Genomic DNA, 13913 nt, shown 5'->3' on the forward strand with positions numbered 1-13913 from the left:
ATAGTTTACGATTATAGCACATCATCTGGTGGCGGTATCGTTGTTGGTCCGTGTTGTAGGCCTTCGGCCCAACAACGTGCGCTCTACGGAACAACAGAGACGGATGCGGATCCACTGCTTTCGATCGCCGACAACGGCGTCGCCTTCGATCTGCGTCGGTTCTCCCCTCTTCTCTTCACTGCGCTCTTCTCCACTCGAGTGGCACGCAGAACAGCTAAAGACGTGATTTGTGGAGTAAATCTGAGCCACTAGGCTTCGTACCGCTCGTTCTCTGCCTTCTCGGTTGAAGAAATCTGTTCTTGATCCGTGTGTTCTTGCTTCTCGTTTCATTTTTCTGTTCGATCTGTGCAAGAATTCTGTTCGTGATCCTCTCCCTCTCTAGGTTTCTGCCTTATTTCGTTGGATATGTCCAAGTGCCTTCTTGATGAAAAGAATCTGTTCTTGATCCGGTGGTTTTGCTTCTCGTTTCTTTGTTCGTTCGATCCTTCGGGTCCCTTGATCCTTTCCCTCTCTAGTTTTCTGCCTTCATTTTCGTTGTTCTATCGAGTGATTCCGATGGCTTATTGATGCAAGAGTTCTGTTCTTGATCTGCAAGTTCAAGAATCTAATACAACCTTCCCTCTATAGTTACAAGATGGAAAGCGGGAGTTAGGAAGAATGGAGACTGAAGCCCAGCGCTTGCTCTCCTTGCGAGCCTCTTATCGAACGGAGAGGGGTAATCGGAATGCTGGCACCAAAGGTTAGATGGATTGAATTTTCGTTCTGATTTTGCAGTCTGTTCTTAGAAGAGTTGGACTTTTGTAGATGCAGCCGATGAAACCGATGTCTCTGCCAACGGAAGGGGCATTAAAGATCCTCTGAAGATGGTCTGGCGGAGGGGTTTCATACGGTTGGTCCTCGTGTCAGCCATTGTGTGGATGCTGCTCATCCTTTTTGCCTTGCTATTTCATTTGTGGTCGTGTCATTCTTCTATTAGCTTCTTGTCAGGTAAATTCCTTTTTTTTTTGTTTTTCTATATAGGATTGGTTAATTAGTTGTAGAGTTTCTACTATGATATTGGAACTTCTTGGTCGATTTAATGTGCTGTGAGGAAAGTGAATGAATTATATTGATCTGTCTGATAAAATTCAGTAAATCTAGTGATTCTTGCTCTTTAAATTTTAGCTCTTATGCCCCTTGCACGCTTTCTTTTGTATTCTAGTGTTGTTATTAGAACAATCTCCCACCAATTTTTTCTTGAATGATGCAATGATGAACAAACTTCGTAGAAGACATTTTAGAATATTGAATCCTCTTGATCAGCACATTCACGTTTTGGCTATTCCATTCAAATGGTGACAGCCTATTAATCAGTGAGCAGCTTTGGACTTTCTATGGAAGTAGCTTTGATCTTATTACTATTGCTGCCATGGTTTTGGTGGCATATTTGGAGCCTGGAATATTGACCATTCTGCTGCCACTAGAATATTAAATATCAAAGCATAAAAAATTAATCAAGTGTTATCATCAGACAACTGATGGAAGGTTTGTTAAAACCAAAAATCGACAATGCTTTTCTTGTAAAAATATTAGTTGACAATGCTTTTCCTGTAAAAAAATTAGTATATATTTCTTGTCTATTAATGATTATTTAGTCAAGATGCTGAAAAATGATGGTCCTTTACAAATTCAGGATGATAACTCTTTGAACAGCAAAAATACCACATATAATGTATGAGCCATCCCATCAAAGGAAAGCAAAGCTTAGGAAGTGTTGGGCAGGAGAGTCTAGTTGTTGGTGAATATATCATGTTCCAGAGGCATGTATGCTGACAGGTGTTACCTTAGATTTCCAGGTCTTGTTAACTTCTTTTGATTAATGTGTTGCTACATCTATGTGGATTTGACTTGGAAAGCATTTGTGTGGAAATATGAAATAGTGTGGCCTCGTTAGATGCTATTTATGCGTGAACTATTGTCCATCGCTAATTAGTTATATTCGGGCTCTGATGGTAACAAAAAGCATCATGGCAAAAAAAATAATAATCGAGTTACACCTGTATGTAACATGACGTGAAGAAATAAAATTTTCTGCATAGAATATTAATAACATTTTCTATGGATGCACTAGTGAAAAGGCCTGTATTTCATGCTTTTGAGAAACTGTAGCCAAGACATACATAAGTGAATTACATTGTGGCTGACACTGAAAAAAATAATCATTTCAAGCTGGAGTTTTGAAGTCAAAACTCCAGCTTGTAACTATTATTTATGATTATTGGCGACTATTTAGATCTCTTTCAAATTTTGCCTCTTTTTATCTTCTCTTTTATAGCCAGTTGGCTTGCAGAATCATCTGATCCAGGTTGGGATTCAACAAGTACAATTGTCAAACCCTTGGTTTTCAGGGAATCAAAAAGGACCAGTTAATTTTGTCTGGTCTCATGCTTGTTTGACCAATCTCAGCTAAGTTGCAGTTATTCTCATCAGTCTGGCGAATTATCCGCCACTTAAGCCCAATTGCTGCTATCCTACTAAATATGACCTATATCAATCAATTTTTAACCAATCAGACTGTTCCTAACTAAATTCAAATCTGTTCCTGATTTCCAATCATTTAAAAAAAAAAATCCGGAACCATGATTGACTTGGATGATCCAGCATATCCAAACCAATCCGGATCTAAATTTCATCATTCACCCCAAATCTTATCCTGATCCGGCAAACATTGTATTACATTCAGAATAATTGGTATCATTCAGAATTTGTGTGTACATAATTGGTATCATGTCAAAAGCCAACAGAAGGCATCCTATGTGAGGGATACTGCTTTCCATTAAATAAAGTAGTTCTTTCAGTGAACTTGATTAGCTGTGATCAGTCTTTAAACAGCTGTTTTAGACTTTGCCATATCATGGAAGAACCTAATAGCAAACTACTAGCATATTATTTGTCAAGCACGAGTACAGATTGTTTCTTCATTTTATGCTGTTTTATAGAAAATAGTCAATACCATCATTTTCAAAAAAATACTGATGGTTGTGGATATGTACATGCACACACAAACATACGTATATATCTGTATAATGCATCATTGTGTCTGTAGATAGGTGCTCTCCACATATATACTTGCCTGTCATTTTATCAGCAGAATATCAACACTTGATTGATATTAGTTCATTGATGTTTATTCTCTTAACTTGTTTTTCCTACCTGTTTTGTTATCCAACCTTTTTTTTATGATTTTCACTAATTCTCAGTCTTAAAATACCCTCCCTGAATGTAGTAACCAAAAAAAAAAAAAACAATTCTAGATTTTACATACTTTAAGGTTTCTATTGCTCTCTTTTCTGCAGCTCTTTGTAAAAAAGACAGCAAAGTTCTTGGTATCTTAGACACAATGGGTCTCACTACCAAGCAACAACATCGTAAGACTACCTTAACATTTTCTATGCAAGACTTGGTATTGCCCACTTCTTAACTTTGCACTTTGCGCATGTAGGTTGCTCAATTCCTCTTATGGATGACCCAGATGCCATAGTCATTCCAAAGAGAACTCCCGATACCATCCCAAAATTTCTAAAATATGTATTGGAAGATGACCAAGGAAATGCCAATGAGAAGTCTCAACCACTTTTTGGGGGACATCAGAGCTGGAAACAAAGAGAAAATAGTTTCAAACTGAATACAACTATGAAGGTGATTGTATAGTTGCATGTAATAGGTGTGGAAATCATCTTTACTGCACCTATGTGTTTTGTCATTGTGAAATTCAATATTGCACAAAGGCATATTTGAACATGAGCAAGCATTTGCTATTACTCACTAAGTGTGTTTTGAGCAGGCCTTACCTTTGTCCCGTTGAATATGTTGGCATCTTAAATTTTCATTCTTGTAAATCCATTATGATTATAATTCTAGAGAAAAAGAGGATGTGCTTGTTGGATTAAGATGAAATTTTCTGTAGCTATAATTCTTGTCCTTTTGCTATTAGTCCCTGTCCAATACTTTGCAGTGGCCTTGGCTTTGCTTTTGCATTGTAGCATGTATCAACTTCAATAGCAACTGACTGACTTGGTTGAGTCAGTTAATTAAATTTTCTACATCTTAGAGAGGGAGAGAAGGAGAGAGATTATGTTGTGTAGTCAGAAATGGTGCAACTATTTTTCTACCACATTAGAAAATTTTCACAATTTTAGATATGCATATCTTGTAATGGGCCATAGAATAATGTATTAGCTAAACAACATAGGTTTCATCTTGCAAGCCGCAAGCCTTCGCATGTGCATATCATTATGTGCAAGCATCTAAAATGTATATCTTGAACTTTTTTATATATGCAACAGTGAAAGAATTCTTACCTTCATGATTGACATTCTTATTTATCCAGATGAATTTGATGATATCTTATCTTGGAGATTTTTATTTATTGTTTTTCTATTTGTTCTTTAGGTGCACTGTGGCTTTATGAAAAATGGAGGTGCAGAAATGGATGCTGTAGATGTGAAATATGCAAAGAAATGTAGGTTTGTTGTTGCCTCTGGCATTTTTGATGGGTATGACACTCCCCATCAACCTTACAACATAAGTCTTCGTTCCAGAAAGCTGTTCTGCTTTCTGATGGTAGTTGATGAGGTCTCTCTTGATTTCATTAAGCAAAATGTAACTGTTAGAGAAGCCAGTGATGGAGGAAAATGGGTAGGTATTTGGCGCCTTGTGACACTACATCATCCACCATATGATGAACCTAGAAGAAATGGGAAGGTTCCGAAGATACTAACACACAGGCTGTTTCCTCAAGCTCAGTATAGCATTTGGATTGATGGGAAAATGGAGCTTATAGTTGACCCATTGCTTATTCTAGAAAGGTGGGTTGTTTCTTCAACTGAATAACTGACTAGTAAAATTTTCCTTTTTTGTCTTTAGATTTCATGACTTCTGTATTCTGTGAACTCTGCAGATATCTCTGGCGGGGAAAGCACACATTTGCAATTGCTTGTCATAAACATCACAGGAGTATCTATGAGGAGGCAGATGCAATCAAGCGAAGGAAGCGGTATGCTCGGCCGCTGATCGATTTGCACATGAAGATTTACCACTATGAGGGAATGGAGCTATGGAGTCCAAAGAAAAGGACAATCAGTGGTAAGAACATGATATTTTTTCAGTGCCAGATATAATGACGATTACAATATTTTCATACACATTGATGAGAACATTCTTTCATGTTATTGCTCATGATGACGGCTCTGACTTCTAAGTTCCAATAATCTTTGTCTCAGTAATTTCATTTTAAAGATGATGAAGTTAACACTGTTAGTATGGCTTCATAATTACAAAAAAACAAATTTTGTTAAATATTATGATTATCTAGAGATGGATATACTGCAAGTACAGTATATCTTTGGCCTATTCAGAAAGTGTTCAGTGGTTATCCTGTGACGATTTTCAATTTATTATCTTGATGATGTCGGGATATTACTCTTTGTTTAGACTAAGAAGGCAATCTTTACATGTTTTATGATAGTAAAAAGCTTCAGTCGATGATGATTTAAGTCGTTAGGCAATGCTATAAACCAAGAACCTTCAGTTGGTGGAACTCCCATATCAATGCCTTGATTTTTTTTTATTGTTATCTTTAACTGTTAAACTTGTTTGCGAAAAGCAAAGTTTTAACAGAGCAAGCGATTGAACATATATATTATACATCTTTTTATTTTTCTCGCCGATAGAGTCAATAGAAGTTGGAATTTAAATTGGCATGTAGAGCAATATCAATTCCCATCTCACATCATATTCCATTTGTGTCATAAAGATCTTATGTTAATCTGTCATGACTGTCTCGATAATAAATTTAAAGCTGCTAAAATAATATCTGGCGGCTTCTTTAACTTCAATGTATATTACTGATGAAAATTCCTGATGAATGCAGATGTACCAGAGGGTGCAGTCATAATACGGGAGCACACAACAATGACCAACTTGTTCAGCTGCCTTTGGTTTAATGAGGTCAATCTTTTCACACCGAGGGATCAACTTAGTTTTGGCTATGTGGTGTACAGATTAGAAGAGTTCAAGTTTTTCATGTTCCCCAACTGCGAATATAATTCATTATTCATATTGCACAGACACACCCGGGAACATTCTTCTGTTGTTGAGTGGGTTAAATCCCTAGATGAATTTAAGGGGAACAAAACTGGACTGAAAGAGAGTAGGGGAGGGCTAGGACTGTGGACACCATATCCAGGGGACCTCAACTCAGTCCAACTCCCTTCTGTCAAAAGAACATCACCCGCAGGGTGAACATGCAAAATTTACTCTCCTTTGGCTCTATCAGTAATTTTCCATCTCGGAGAACATTTTGCTGTCTTGTGTATCGTCCAACTTTTCGGAATGTTTCCGAGGACTTAAATTTTGCACTCACAGAGTTTGAGGTTGAAACAAATTTGAGGTGCACTAGAGGACTTAAATTTTGCAGATGTCTAGGTCATTGTTAATATTTCCATGGAATCTCCTTAAAAGGTAGACTCGAGGATAAAATGAGATGGGGAATTCCCTAATTGTTATCTTGTTGATGCATCAAGTTGCAGGTTATCAACCACCTTATACAACTGTGAGAGCACAGCTTATATATATTGATTCGTTCCATGCTTTGGAAAGATAAACAAAGGAGTGATTACCTTCTTTTTTGTTTTTTGGTGATGACTCTTTATCTTATATATGATTAGCTCCATGCTGAAATGTTACCTTTTGTTACTGGACAATCAAACATGAAAGCCTGCAGCAGCCAGCAGTACTGTTTAGCCCTTTATAGGACTCTGCGCATCACCTGTTTCTGTGCATCCCTCGAAGAAGGTACTCTTTTTTCTTCCTCTGTACTCTCCCGTGTTTTCATCCTTTTTCATTTTGTAGAGCTTTTGAGTTCCGGGAAACCATGTCGCTATCGCCATACATATATAATACTTGGGTAGAATTCATACCTGAAATGATTTTGACTGCAGCTGGTAACCACCTCGAGCAATAGTGCCACAGAGACGACTGTTATGTTGATCCTCTACCAACAAAATGCGACTTTAGGCTATGGAATGTTCTTCTTCTAGTCCTTCCTTTTTCACTCACTCAACAAAAAGATGCAAGAGGAAAAGAAGAAAAAGCATAAAATATGGTCCAACACAAGTACTGTCAGAAGAAAGCTTCTGTCCATCAATACTCTACTGTAAGTGTCAGCTCCTCACATGATATGCCATGTTATATTAGAAGGCAGATTGTGTTGACCAAACAAAACTCCGGACCTTCACTCGAATGCTAAAAGGGTTAGAAAACTCTATCCAGCATTCAAACAATACTTACAACAATGGCTGCCCACCAAAATAACCCTGCTCCTACTATCTAACTACTACTTACATAAGATCTTAAGTTAGCAATCGGGATCTTAGCAAGGCCCACAAAAACTGGGGCAGCCAGAGCACCTAAAACAACTACACAATGTTGCCCTTAAGCCTGCACAAGTAGCCCAGACAAGAAGTTTCACCATCTTACTATCTGCTATTGACCTCCAACTCGGAGGAAGAGCCCTCCGTAAATGATGGTTTCCCGGTCGTCTCAATCGCTGCCTTTGCTTTCTCATTCCGTGATAGTAGTTCGTCGTAGAGTTTCAATGAATCCTTGGCAAACTCCGCGAGTGACTCAAAGGCACTGGCCAAGCCTATCTTGAATCCGTTTAGGGTGACTTCCTGCGTCGCCCGCATGCAATTGCGATGTTTTTCTTTCTCCATCTCCAGTTTCTTCCTGAGCATGTCGAGCATCTCTTTCTTACCGGCTAAATGTTCAGGTTCATTTTCTGACAGCTTTAGATCCAAGACCTTATCCTCTGCTTTCTGGAATGCGAGAACCCTGCGTTCGAGCTCCTTAGTGAGGGCATCCACTTTCTTCTTCTGTTGTTGTTCCTCTACTTGCTTAACCGATAAGAACCTCACGGTTCTGGCGAAACTTCTCATGCTATAAGATACGGCACTGTCACGCAACTTCCCCAGTGAGGTCGACCACTGGTGACAGATGACAACTAGAGGTGGGCCACTAGCTATATGCGAAAGTGAGGATCTAGTCCGAGAGTAGAATTCCATGTCAGGTAAGATGAACTTCGACAGCCAACCATCAAGAGCTTCAACATATGCCTTCTGCGCTGAAATGTAACCTCTAAAGTATCTCCTCCAGTGATGAAGCTCAGCGACCAGGGTGAGCGTTGCAAGTCGCTGTGAATCGTTGCTATATTTTCCATAGGAAGGGCACGTGAATAAGTTTACTTCAAACATGATTTGCTTCTGGGCTTCATGCGATTCGAGCATTACCTTCCAAGACCCCATTAGACTGCACAAAATGAGAAGAATCAGAAAGAAAACAAAATAAACTATGCAACATTCCCATATTAGTAGCTGGCTACTGTACCCTTGTAGAAGCTCAATGATCTGCGGCTGCAATTCTTCATCCCTCAATTTCTGTATCCTTTCAGCGATCGATTCGACTGCACGCAATGCTACCCAGATTCTTGAATAGAGGTCTCTTACAGCAGCCCTTGTCTTGTCAACCGATCGTGATTCGACTCCCTTCGCATTCTGATTTCTTAGCTGCAAGCATTTCTTCTCGTATGCCTGCCGTATTTGATCTCCAGCCTAAAGATTAACGAGATGCTATGCATTACATTAGCTAGTGGAACCTTGCTAGAAGAAACAATAGAAAAACCTACATTGAGCAAATTTGACTTTATGGAATATCAAATTTCACAAATTACACGACATCAAGATTTAAGAGATGCAGTGAACCTTCTAATAATTCCTGTCATGCTAAACATTTGTAAACTCTCTTGTGGTGCATAATGATGACATGCTAAACATCTGAATGGAATAACCAGACATTTAGTTGATATTACCGGAAGAACATCAACTAAACGTACATTTGGAATACAAGCGAACAAAAGTTTGAAAGCTGTGAGGCTAATGAGGTGGAGAAAAAAAGAAAAACTTGGGAAATGGAACTATTACTATTGACAAATACTGTGCATGTGGACTATGAGAATATAGGTAACAGAATATAGTCTCTGGATATGAATTGGTGGTATATATATAACGCAAGAGCACCAACACTATTTGGATGAGGCAATGCAAACTTATCAATCGCAACTCTAGAACATAATGCCTTATCGAAGCCAAACTGTTGTTAGGACCAAGAGTCTGTTATACGCAACTCTTGAGTGAACTAATACTGAAGCAATAATATGAAGACTGGTGCCTGTTTTTGGGGATCCCTAGTTTAGAGATGAGTCAGTCATTCGTACGATAAGGAGCTTATGCAAGAAGTTGTCATCTTGAACTTAATCGACCAACTTTTATGGGGGCCTACATGAAAATATTCATTTTATGGTTGGCTGGGCTGTTCTAGGAAGGACAGAATTGTTTCTACAAACCTAAGTAGACAATAAATCTCAGATAATTCAAGAGACCGAAAGAGTTCAATGTGTTTATGTTCTGTAAGAGAGCCATCAGTACATAAAAGCATAACTTTCCCATTGCAATTACTGTTCTAAACTTCATTACATGTATTTCTGTTTGCAGCTACACGATTCGCCAGTCACAGGAGCAATACCCAAAGTTAATTCATAAATAAGATCAGCAAGCATAAAAAACATGACAATCCATAAAATAGTGAACAAAGTTACCTTCACTTCTTCATATAGTTTCTTCTCCCAAGCATATAATCTTCCAAGAGTCTGTGAGTGGCTTCCTGATTCCATTCCACCATAATCATCGAAAAGGTCACTCTTACTTTCCGACCATGTTGTACTACTAGAGCTCGACGCAAGGTGACTCCAATAGGATGAAGATAACGACGAAGGAGACCGATGCCATGTGATGGCTTGTATCATTTTCGACGAATTCTCTGAATCAACAATGGTGGCAAACAAAGTAAGTCATAGAGTGAGATGCACCCTGAACTCGAAACAAATGTAGCATAACTCAATCATATAAGAGGCACAAAATTGTCAATTATAGCTAATTGCATGTAACGTGATAATGAACTTGCATATGCTAGAAAAATATATTACCATATGCAGTCAATCAAAGCATGATTTTTTTTATGAACAATGATGCAAATCATTACCAATACCTGAGGAGAAAGAACCCTAAGGCGCTACTGGATGAGGCAAACTTGACTGAGAAGAAAATATTACAATGTATCTTGAAGTACTCATGAAAAGCAAGAACTTTTCGGCATCAGCATTTCGGAGGTAGAGGAAGACAGAAAGGAATCACCTTTAATCTCCTCAAGCCCAGATTGGAGGAGAACCATGTTGGCCTCCAGCATCCTTGAGACCTCTTTGCCGGAATCATGAGCCCTGATGAAGTGATCCTCCACATCCCTCAGCGCTTGAAGCAACTCTCGACCGCTCCCCTGCATCTCGGCCACCGCCAAACCCTTCTCTTCCCCTCCTCCGCTGCTGCTGCCAGCCACTTCAACCTGCACTCTGCCGTCACAGTGTCCCTTGTCCTCTGCACCCAAAGCTACCACCTTTTCACTCTCCTCTGTCGTTTTCCTGTCTTCCACTTCCTCCAGCTCCGGGATGCCCTCCTCCTCCCTCACCAGCCTCAAGTCCTCATCTGAGCTCCGGTCCAGGGACCCCACCATCGCCACAGCCTCCACCGTCGTTTGCATTCCGTCGAACGGGTTAAAGAAGTCCCACCCGAACACCTCCGGGGACGGGGACGGCGGCAATGGCGCCGGGGCCGAGAAGAAGTACCCAAACCCCATCTCCCCTCCCCTTCCGTCCTCCTGCTCTTCGGCCACCCCCGTCGCTTCCACGCCCTCTACGTCATCATCAGAGCTGGAATCCGACGACGGGGAAAGCGGGAGAGAACCTGGGCACTCCAAAGATTCCGCATTTGCCTCGCGCGGCGTGTGGGGAAGGAAGGCGGAGGAGGAGGAGGGAGGGGACGGGTCGACGTCGGCGTCGGGAAGGGTGACGAGGATGGCGGTGGGGGCAGAGTGGCGGACGACGAAGAGGTCGATGGCGGAGGCGACAGCGTTGAGGGAGCGGACGTAAGCGGCGTGGGCTGCAGCGAGGGCGTACCGCCGCTCCACCGCCACCTTGAGAAGCCGCTTCCGCTCCCGGCAAAGCGCCACCGGGTCGTCCTCCTCGCCGCTACCGCCGAGCCTCGAGGTGGCGCAGCCCCCCATCTCCCCTGCGCTTGATACGGAGGACGAAAGCGAGCGGGGCTTAGAGGAGGGTTTAGAGGACAGGAGCAGTGTGTGGAGTTTTGGGAAGGAGTGAGTCAAAGTCAAAGGTGAAGAGTGTGAGAATGTGAACAAAGAGGTGTTTACATCTCAAAGCTCCAAAATTGATAGTTTTGGGAAGACAAATCTTTTAAGTAGAATGAGTGATTAATGCACTATCAAATGATCTTTGTGGAAATGTTATCAAATACACACACAAAAAAAAAAATAGTGTTTATGGTTGAATGTGCATTTATAAGGTAAAAAAAATATGATTATTGTGGGAGGAGAAGATAAATCCTATACTAAAAAAAAAAAAAGAAGAAATAGAATTAGTAGTTGATTTAATATCAAATAATTTTGGGGGGAAATGTTACCAAAATATATAATGAATTAGGGTTTATAAATTTGGGTGTGCATCTCTAATGTGAAAAAATGGATTGTTAACTAAAAATGTTTATTTAGTATCAAATAATTTGAAGGGAAATCTTATTAAAAATATATCATGAATTTATTAATGTAGGAGGAGGAGAGAAATCATATGGTTTGTTTGAGTTAGGGTTTGTGATAGGGGGGTGTAGGATTCTTATATTAAAGATTTTAGGGGCAGTAGGCAATTAAATTATTGTTATGAAGACATCTTAGTGGAGTGAGTTAGGGTTTTCCCTAATGCTAAGTATCACAAGGAAGATGCAAGCAACAAATGGCATGTGTGTTGGTGTTTAGGCTGCTATATCACAGAGGGATATGTGATGGTGATGGGTGGGCAAGTTCATCAACCACTGAAAACACATGTTAAAGGGTTATTTGCTGCTATATTTAACTTAGATAGATCTCTTAGAACATATATATTTGTTCTTTAAATCTATAGGTGTTTAGTTGTCACTTCATTTGTATTCAATGTGACTTATGACTTCCTTTTAGGATATTTGTGGAAATTTTGATGGATTAGAATAAATTGTAGAGTTTTTTTTTTATTTGCCCAGAAGGTAGGATAGTTTTCATTTTTTTCTTTTAAATTTTTTTAATACCTTAAATATCGTTTATCGTAATCATCATCTTCTTCGGATGGATATTTATCGATTATTATTTTCTGTCCCTATTCAATTATCTCATTTTTTTAGTTATGAGATTGTGTCATTTCGACTATACCATTATTATAACGAAAGAATAAAAAGATAACAACGATGACGAAGAGTATTTAGGGTATTAAATAAAAAATATCAAATGAAAAAGCTAAAGGTCAAATATTTTTTGAAAATAGTCAAAATTAAATATATTTAAAAAAAATCTAAAATTATATCTTCACCCTTTGTGATCACGTATCTTTCGACTAATATTCATCTCCCTTCTTTTAATTTCCAAGGATTTGACAATTTAATCTTAAATCTTGTGATCAATTGACAAAGTATTATTTACATACATAGGTATGTATTGATCTTTTGTTAAGTTAAAAAAAAAGGACAAAAGATAAGAGATTTCATTACCAAATTATGAGAGAAAATATATTTATTATTTTTATATTAAGTTCTTAACACTCAATCTTTACTATAAAAGCATCTAAATTTATATGGACAAGCATTACTCTCTTTTCAAATTTCTAAAATATTTCCAAAAACACAACTCTCTCGTCTTTTAATATTAATTAATTAATTTTCTTGTTTAGTATTTGGACGAGTGATTCTAATATCAATTTAAGAAAATAAAATTTCCATTAATCGTATAGAAAAGAAAACGATACTATTAAAAACTATTTTAACCACTAAAAGCTTTCATCCTTTTTCATCTTTGGTGTAACATAATATTATCGTTATAATAACAATAATAATAGCAAATGAATGAAAAAAGAATTTTCGAACAACACTAATTTAGTAACAAATATGTTTCTCTTGAATACGATAAATCACAACAATACAGTTTTGCTTTCAATAAGTCGAATCGAATTTGGCATGTTGTATCGACAACATAATCATCGTCTTCTTTCTTCTTTTCTACTACACTAAGTTACTAGAAGAAAATACAATTATGTAATTTATCACTCATTTAAATTATTTTAGTTGAAATCAATTTTAATTTCAATTTAGATGTTAAGAATATTAGAAATAATTAAGTCGATTATTCGTGTGTATGAGTCAGATTGTATATATTAAGTTTGATCTTTTAATCTTGATGGGATTGACTCGGATTCATCAACAAATGATGTGCACTCTAGAGATCTCGAAAACCTTCTGATCCCCTCCGAGCAATCCAAGAACAGAATCTCTCGGGACAGAGCAGAAGCTTGAAGATTCACAGGAAGCTCTCAAATGAACAGTTCCAACTCTATCCCCCGCCCATTTTTCCAAGGAAAAGCGGTGCCTGTTCTCGACAGCAAGATGGTCTCGGGTTTGGGCCGTGCAGTGCGGTCATGGCGGCAACAGCAGCGGGGCGGTATTGTTAGAAACAGCGCAGGGAAACGTTGTTGCTGCTGATGAAGTGCGTGCACAGTGATGAAGCAGCAGCAGCAGCACCACCACCACCACCTCTGATGCGGTGGAGGAAGCTGTCGGTTGGCCCTTCTTCTACTGCTTGTCCTCTTCTGCTGCTGCGGTGTGCTCTTCCAGCGTGCATGCGAAGCTGTGCGGCAGTCGCAGAGGGAGGCATCGGTTGGGTTTTCCGAGAAGAGGCAG

General features: G+C 39.0%; 2 protein-coding genes across 12 annotated transcripts; one reads left to right on the plus strand and one right to left on the minus strand.

Annotated features, from left to right (window-relative positions):
- Positions 1 to 50: 50 nt before the first annotated feature.
- LOC135582346 (probable hexosyltransferase MUCI70) lies at positions 51 to 6663 on the plus strand. Of its 11 annotated transcripts, none has more exons than XM_065135194.1 (8): positions 51 to 358; positions 628 to 739; positions 811 to 987; positions 3336 to 3407; positions 3482 to 3678; positions 4432 to 4847; positions 4940 to 5124; positions 5912 to 6663. In XM_065135194.1, exons 2-8 carry the CDS (start codon positions 658 to 660, stop codon positions 6280 to 6282), a joined length of 1500 nt encoding a protein of 499 aa, XP_064991266.1. In that variant the 5' UTR covers positions 51 to 358; positions 628 to 657; the 3' UTR covers positions 6283 to 6663. The 11 variants fall into 11 exon arrangements, with proteins under 11 accessions (XP_064991266.1, XP_064991265.1, XP_064991267.1 ...); XM_065135193.1 differs by having other exon boundaries at positions 51 to 306; XM_065135195.1 differs by having other exon boundaries at positions 51 to 282.
- A 619-nt stretch (positions 6664 to 7282) lies between these two features.
- LOC135628500 (protein ALTERED PHOSPHATE STARVATION RESPONSE 1-like) lies at positions 7283 to 11479 on the minus strand. The gene is made up of 4 exons (XM_065135180.1): positions 10287 to 11479; positions 9692 to 9912; positions 8425 to 8648; positions 7283 to 8346 (listed from the first exon to the last, which is right to left on the minus strand). Exons 1-4 carry the CDS (start codon positions 11206 to 11208, stop codon positions 7518 to 7520), a joined length of 2196 nt encoding a protein of 731 aa, XP_064991252.1. The 5' UTR covers positions 11209 to 11479; the 3' UTR covers positions 7283 to 7517.
- Positions 11480 to 13913: the final 2434 nt, after the last annotated feature.

Source organism: Musa acuminata, chromosome BXJ3-1 (genome assembly GCF_036884655.1).
Source record: "Musa acuminata AAA Group cultivar baxijiao chromosome BXJ3-1, Cavendish_Baxijiao_AAA, whole genome shotgun sequence".
NCBI lineage: Eukaryota > Viridiplantae > Streptophyta > Magnoliopsida > Zingiberales > Musaceae > Musa > Musa acuminata.

What these genes read in the sequence shown, in the direction of transcription:
- LOC135582346 (XM_065135188.1), top strand. Translation starts at nt 658, where the DNA reads ATGGAGACTGAAGCCCAGCGCTTGCTCTCCTTGCGAGCCTCTTATCGA. An exon ending in CACTACCAAGCAACAACATC is followed by an intron (nt 3,408 to 3,481) that starts GTAAGACTACCT and finishes TTGCGCATGTAG; the next exon opens with GTTGCTCAATTCCTCTTATG. An exon ending in CCATTGCTTATTCTAGAAAG is followed by an intron (nt 4,848 to 4,939) that starts GTGGGTTGTTTC and finishes TGAACTCTGCAG; the next exon opens with ATATCTCTGGCGGGGAAAGC.
- LOC135628500 (XM_065135180.1), bottom strand. Translation starts at nt 11,208, where the DNA reads ATGGGGGGCTGCGCCACCTCGAGGCTCGGCGGTAGCGGCGAGGAGGAC. An exon ending in AACTATATGAAGAAGTGAAG is followed by an intron (nt 8,649 to 9,691) that starts GTAACTTTGTTC and finishes GTTAATCTTTAG; the next exon opens with GCTGGAGATCAAATACGGCA. An exon ending in ATCATTGAGCTTCTACAAGG is followed by an intron (nt 8,347 to 8,424) that starts GTACAGTAGCCA and finishes CATTTTGTGCAG; the next exon opens with TCTAATGGGGTCTTGGAAGG.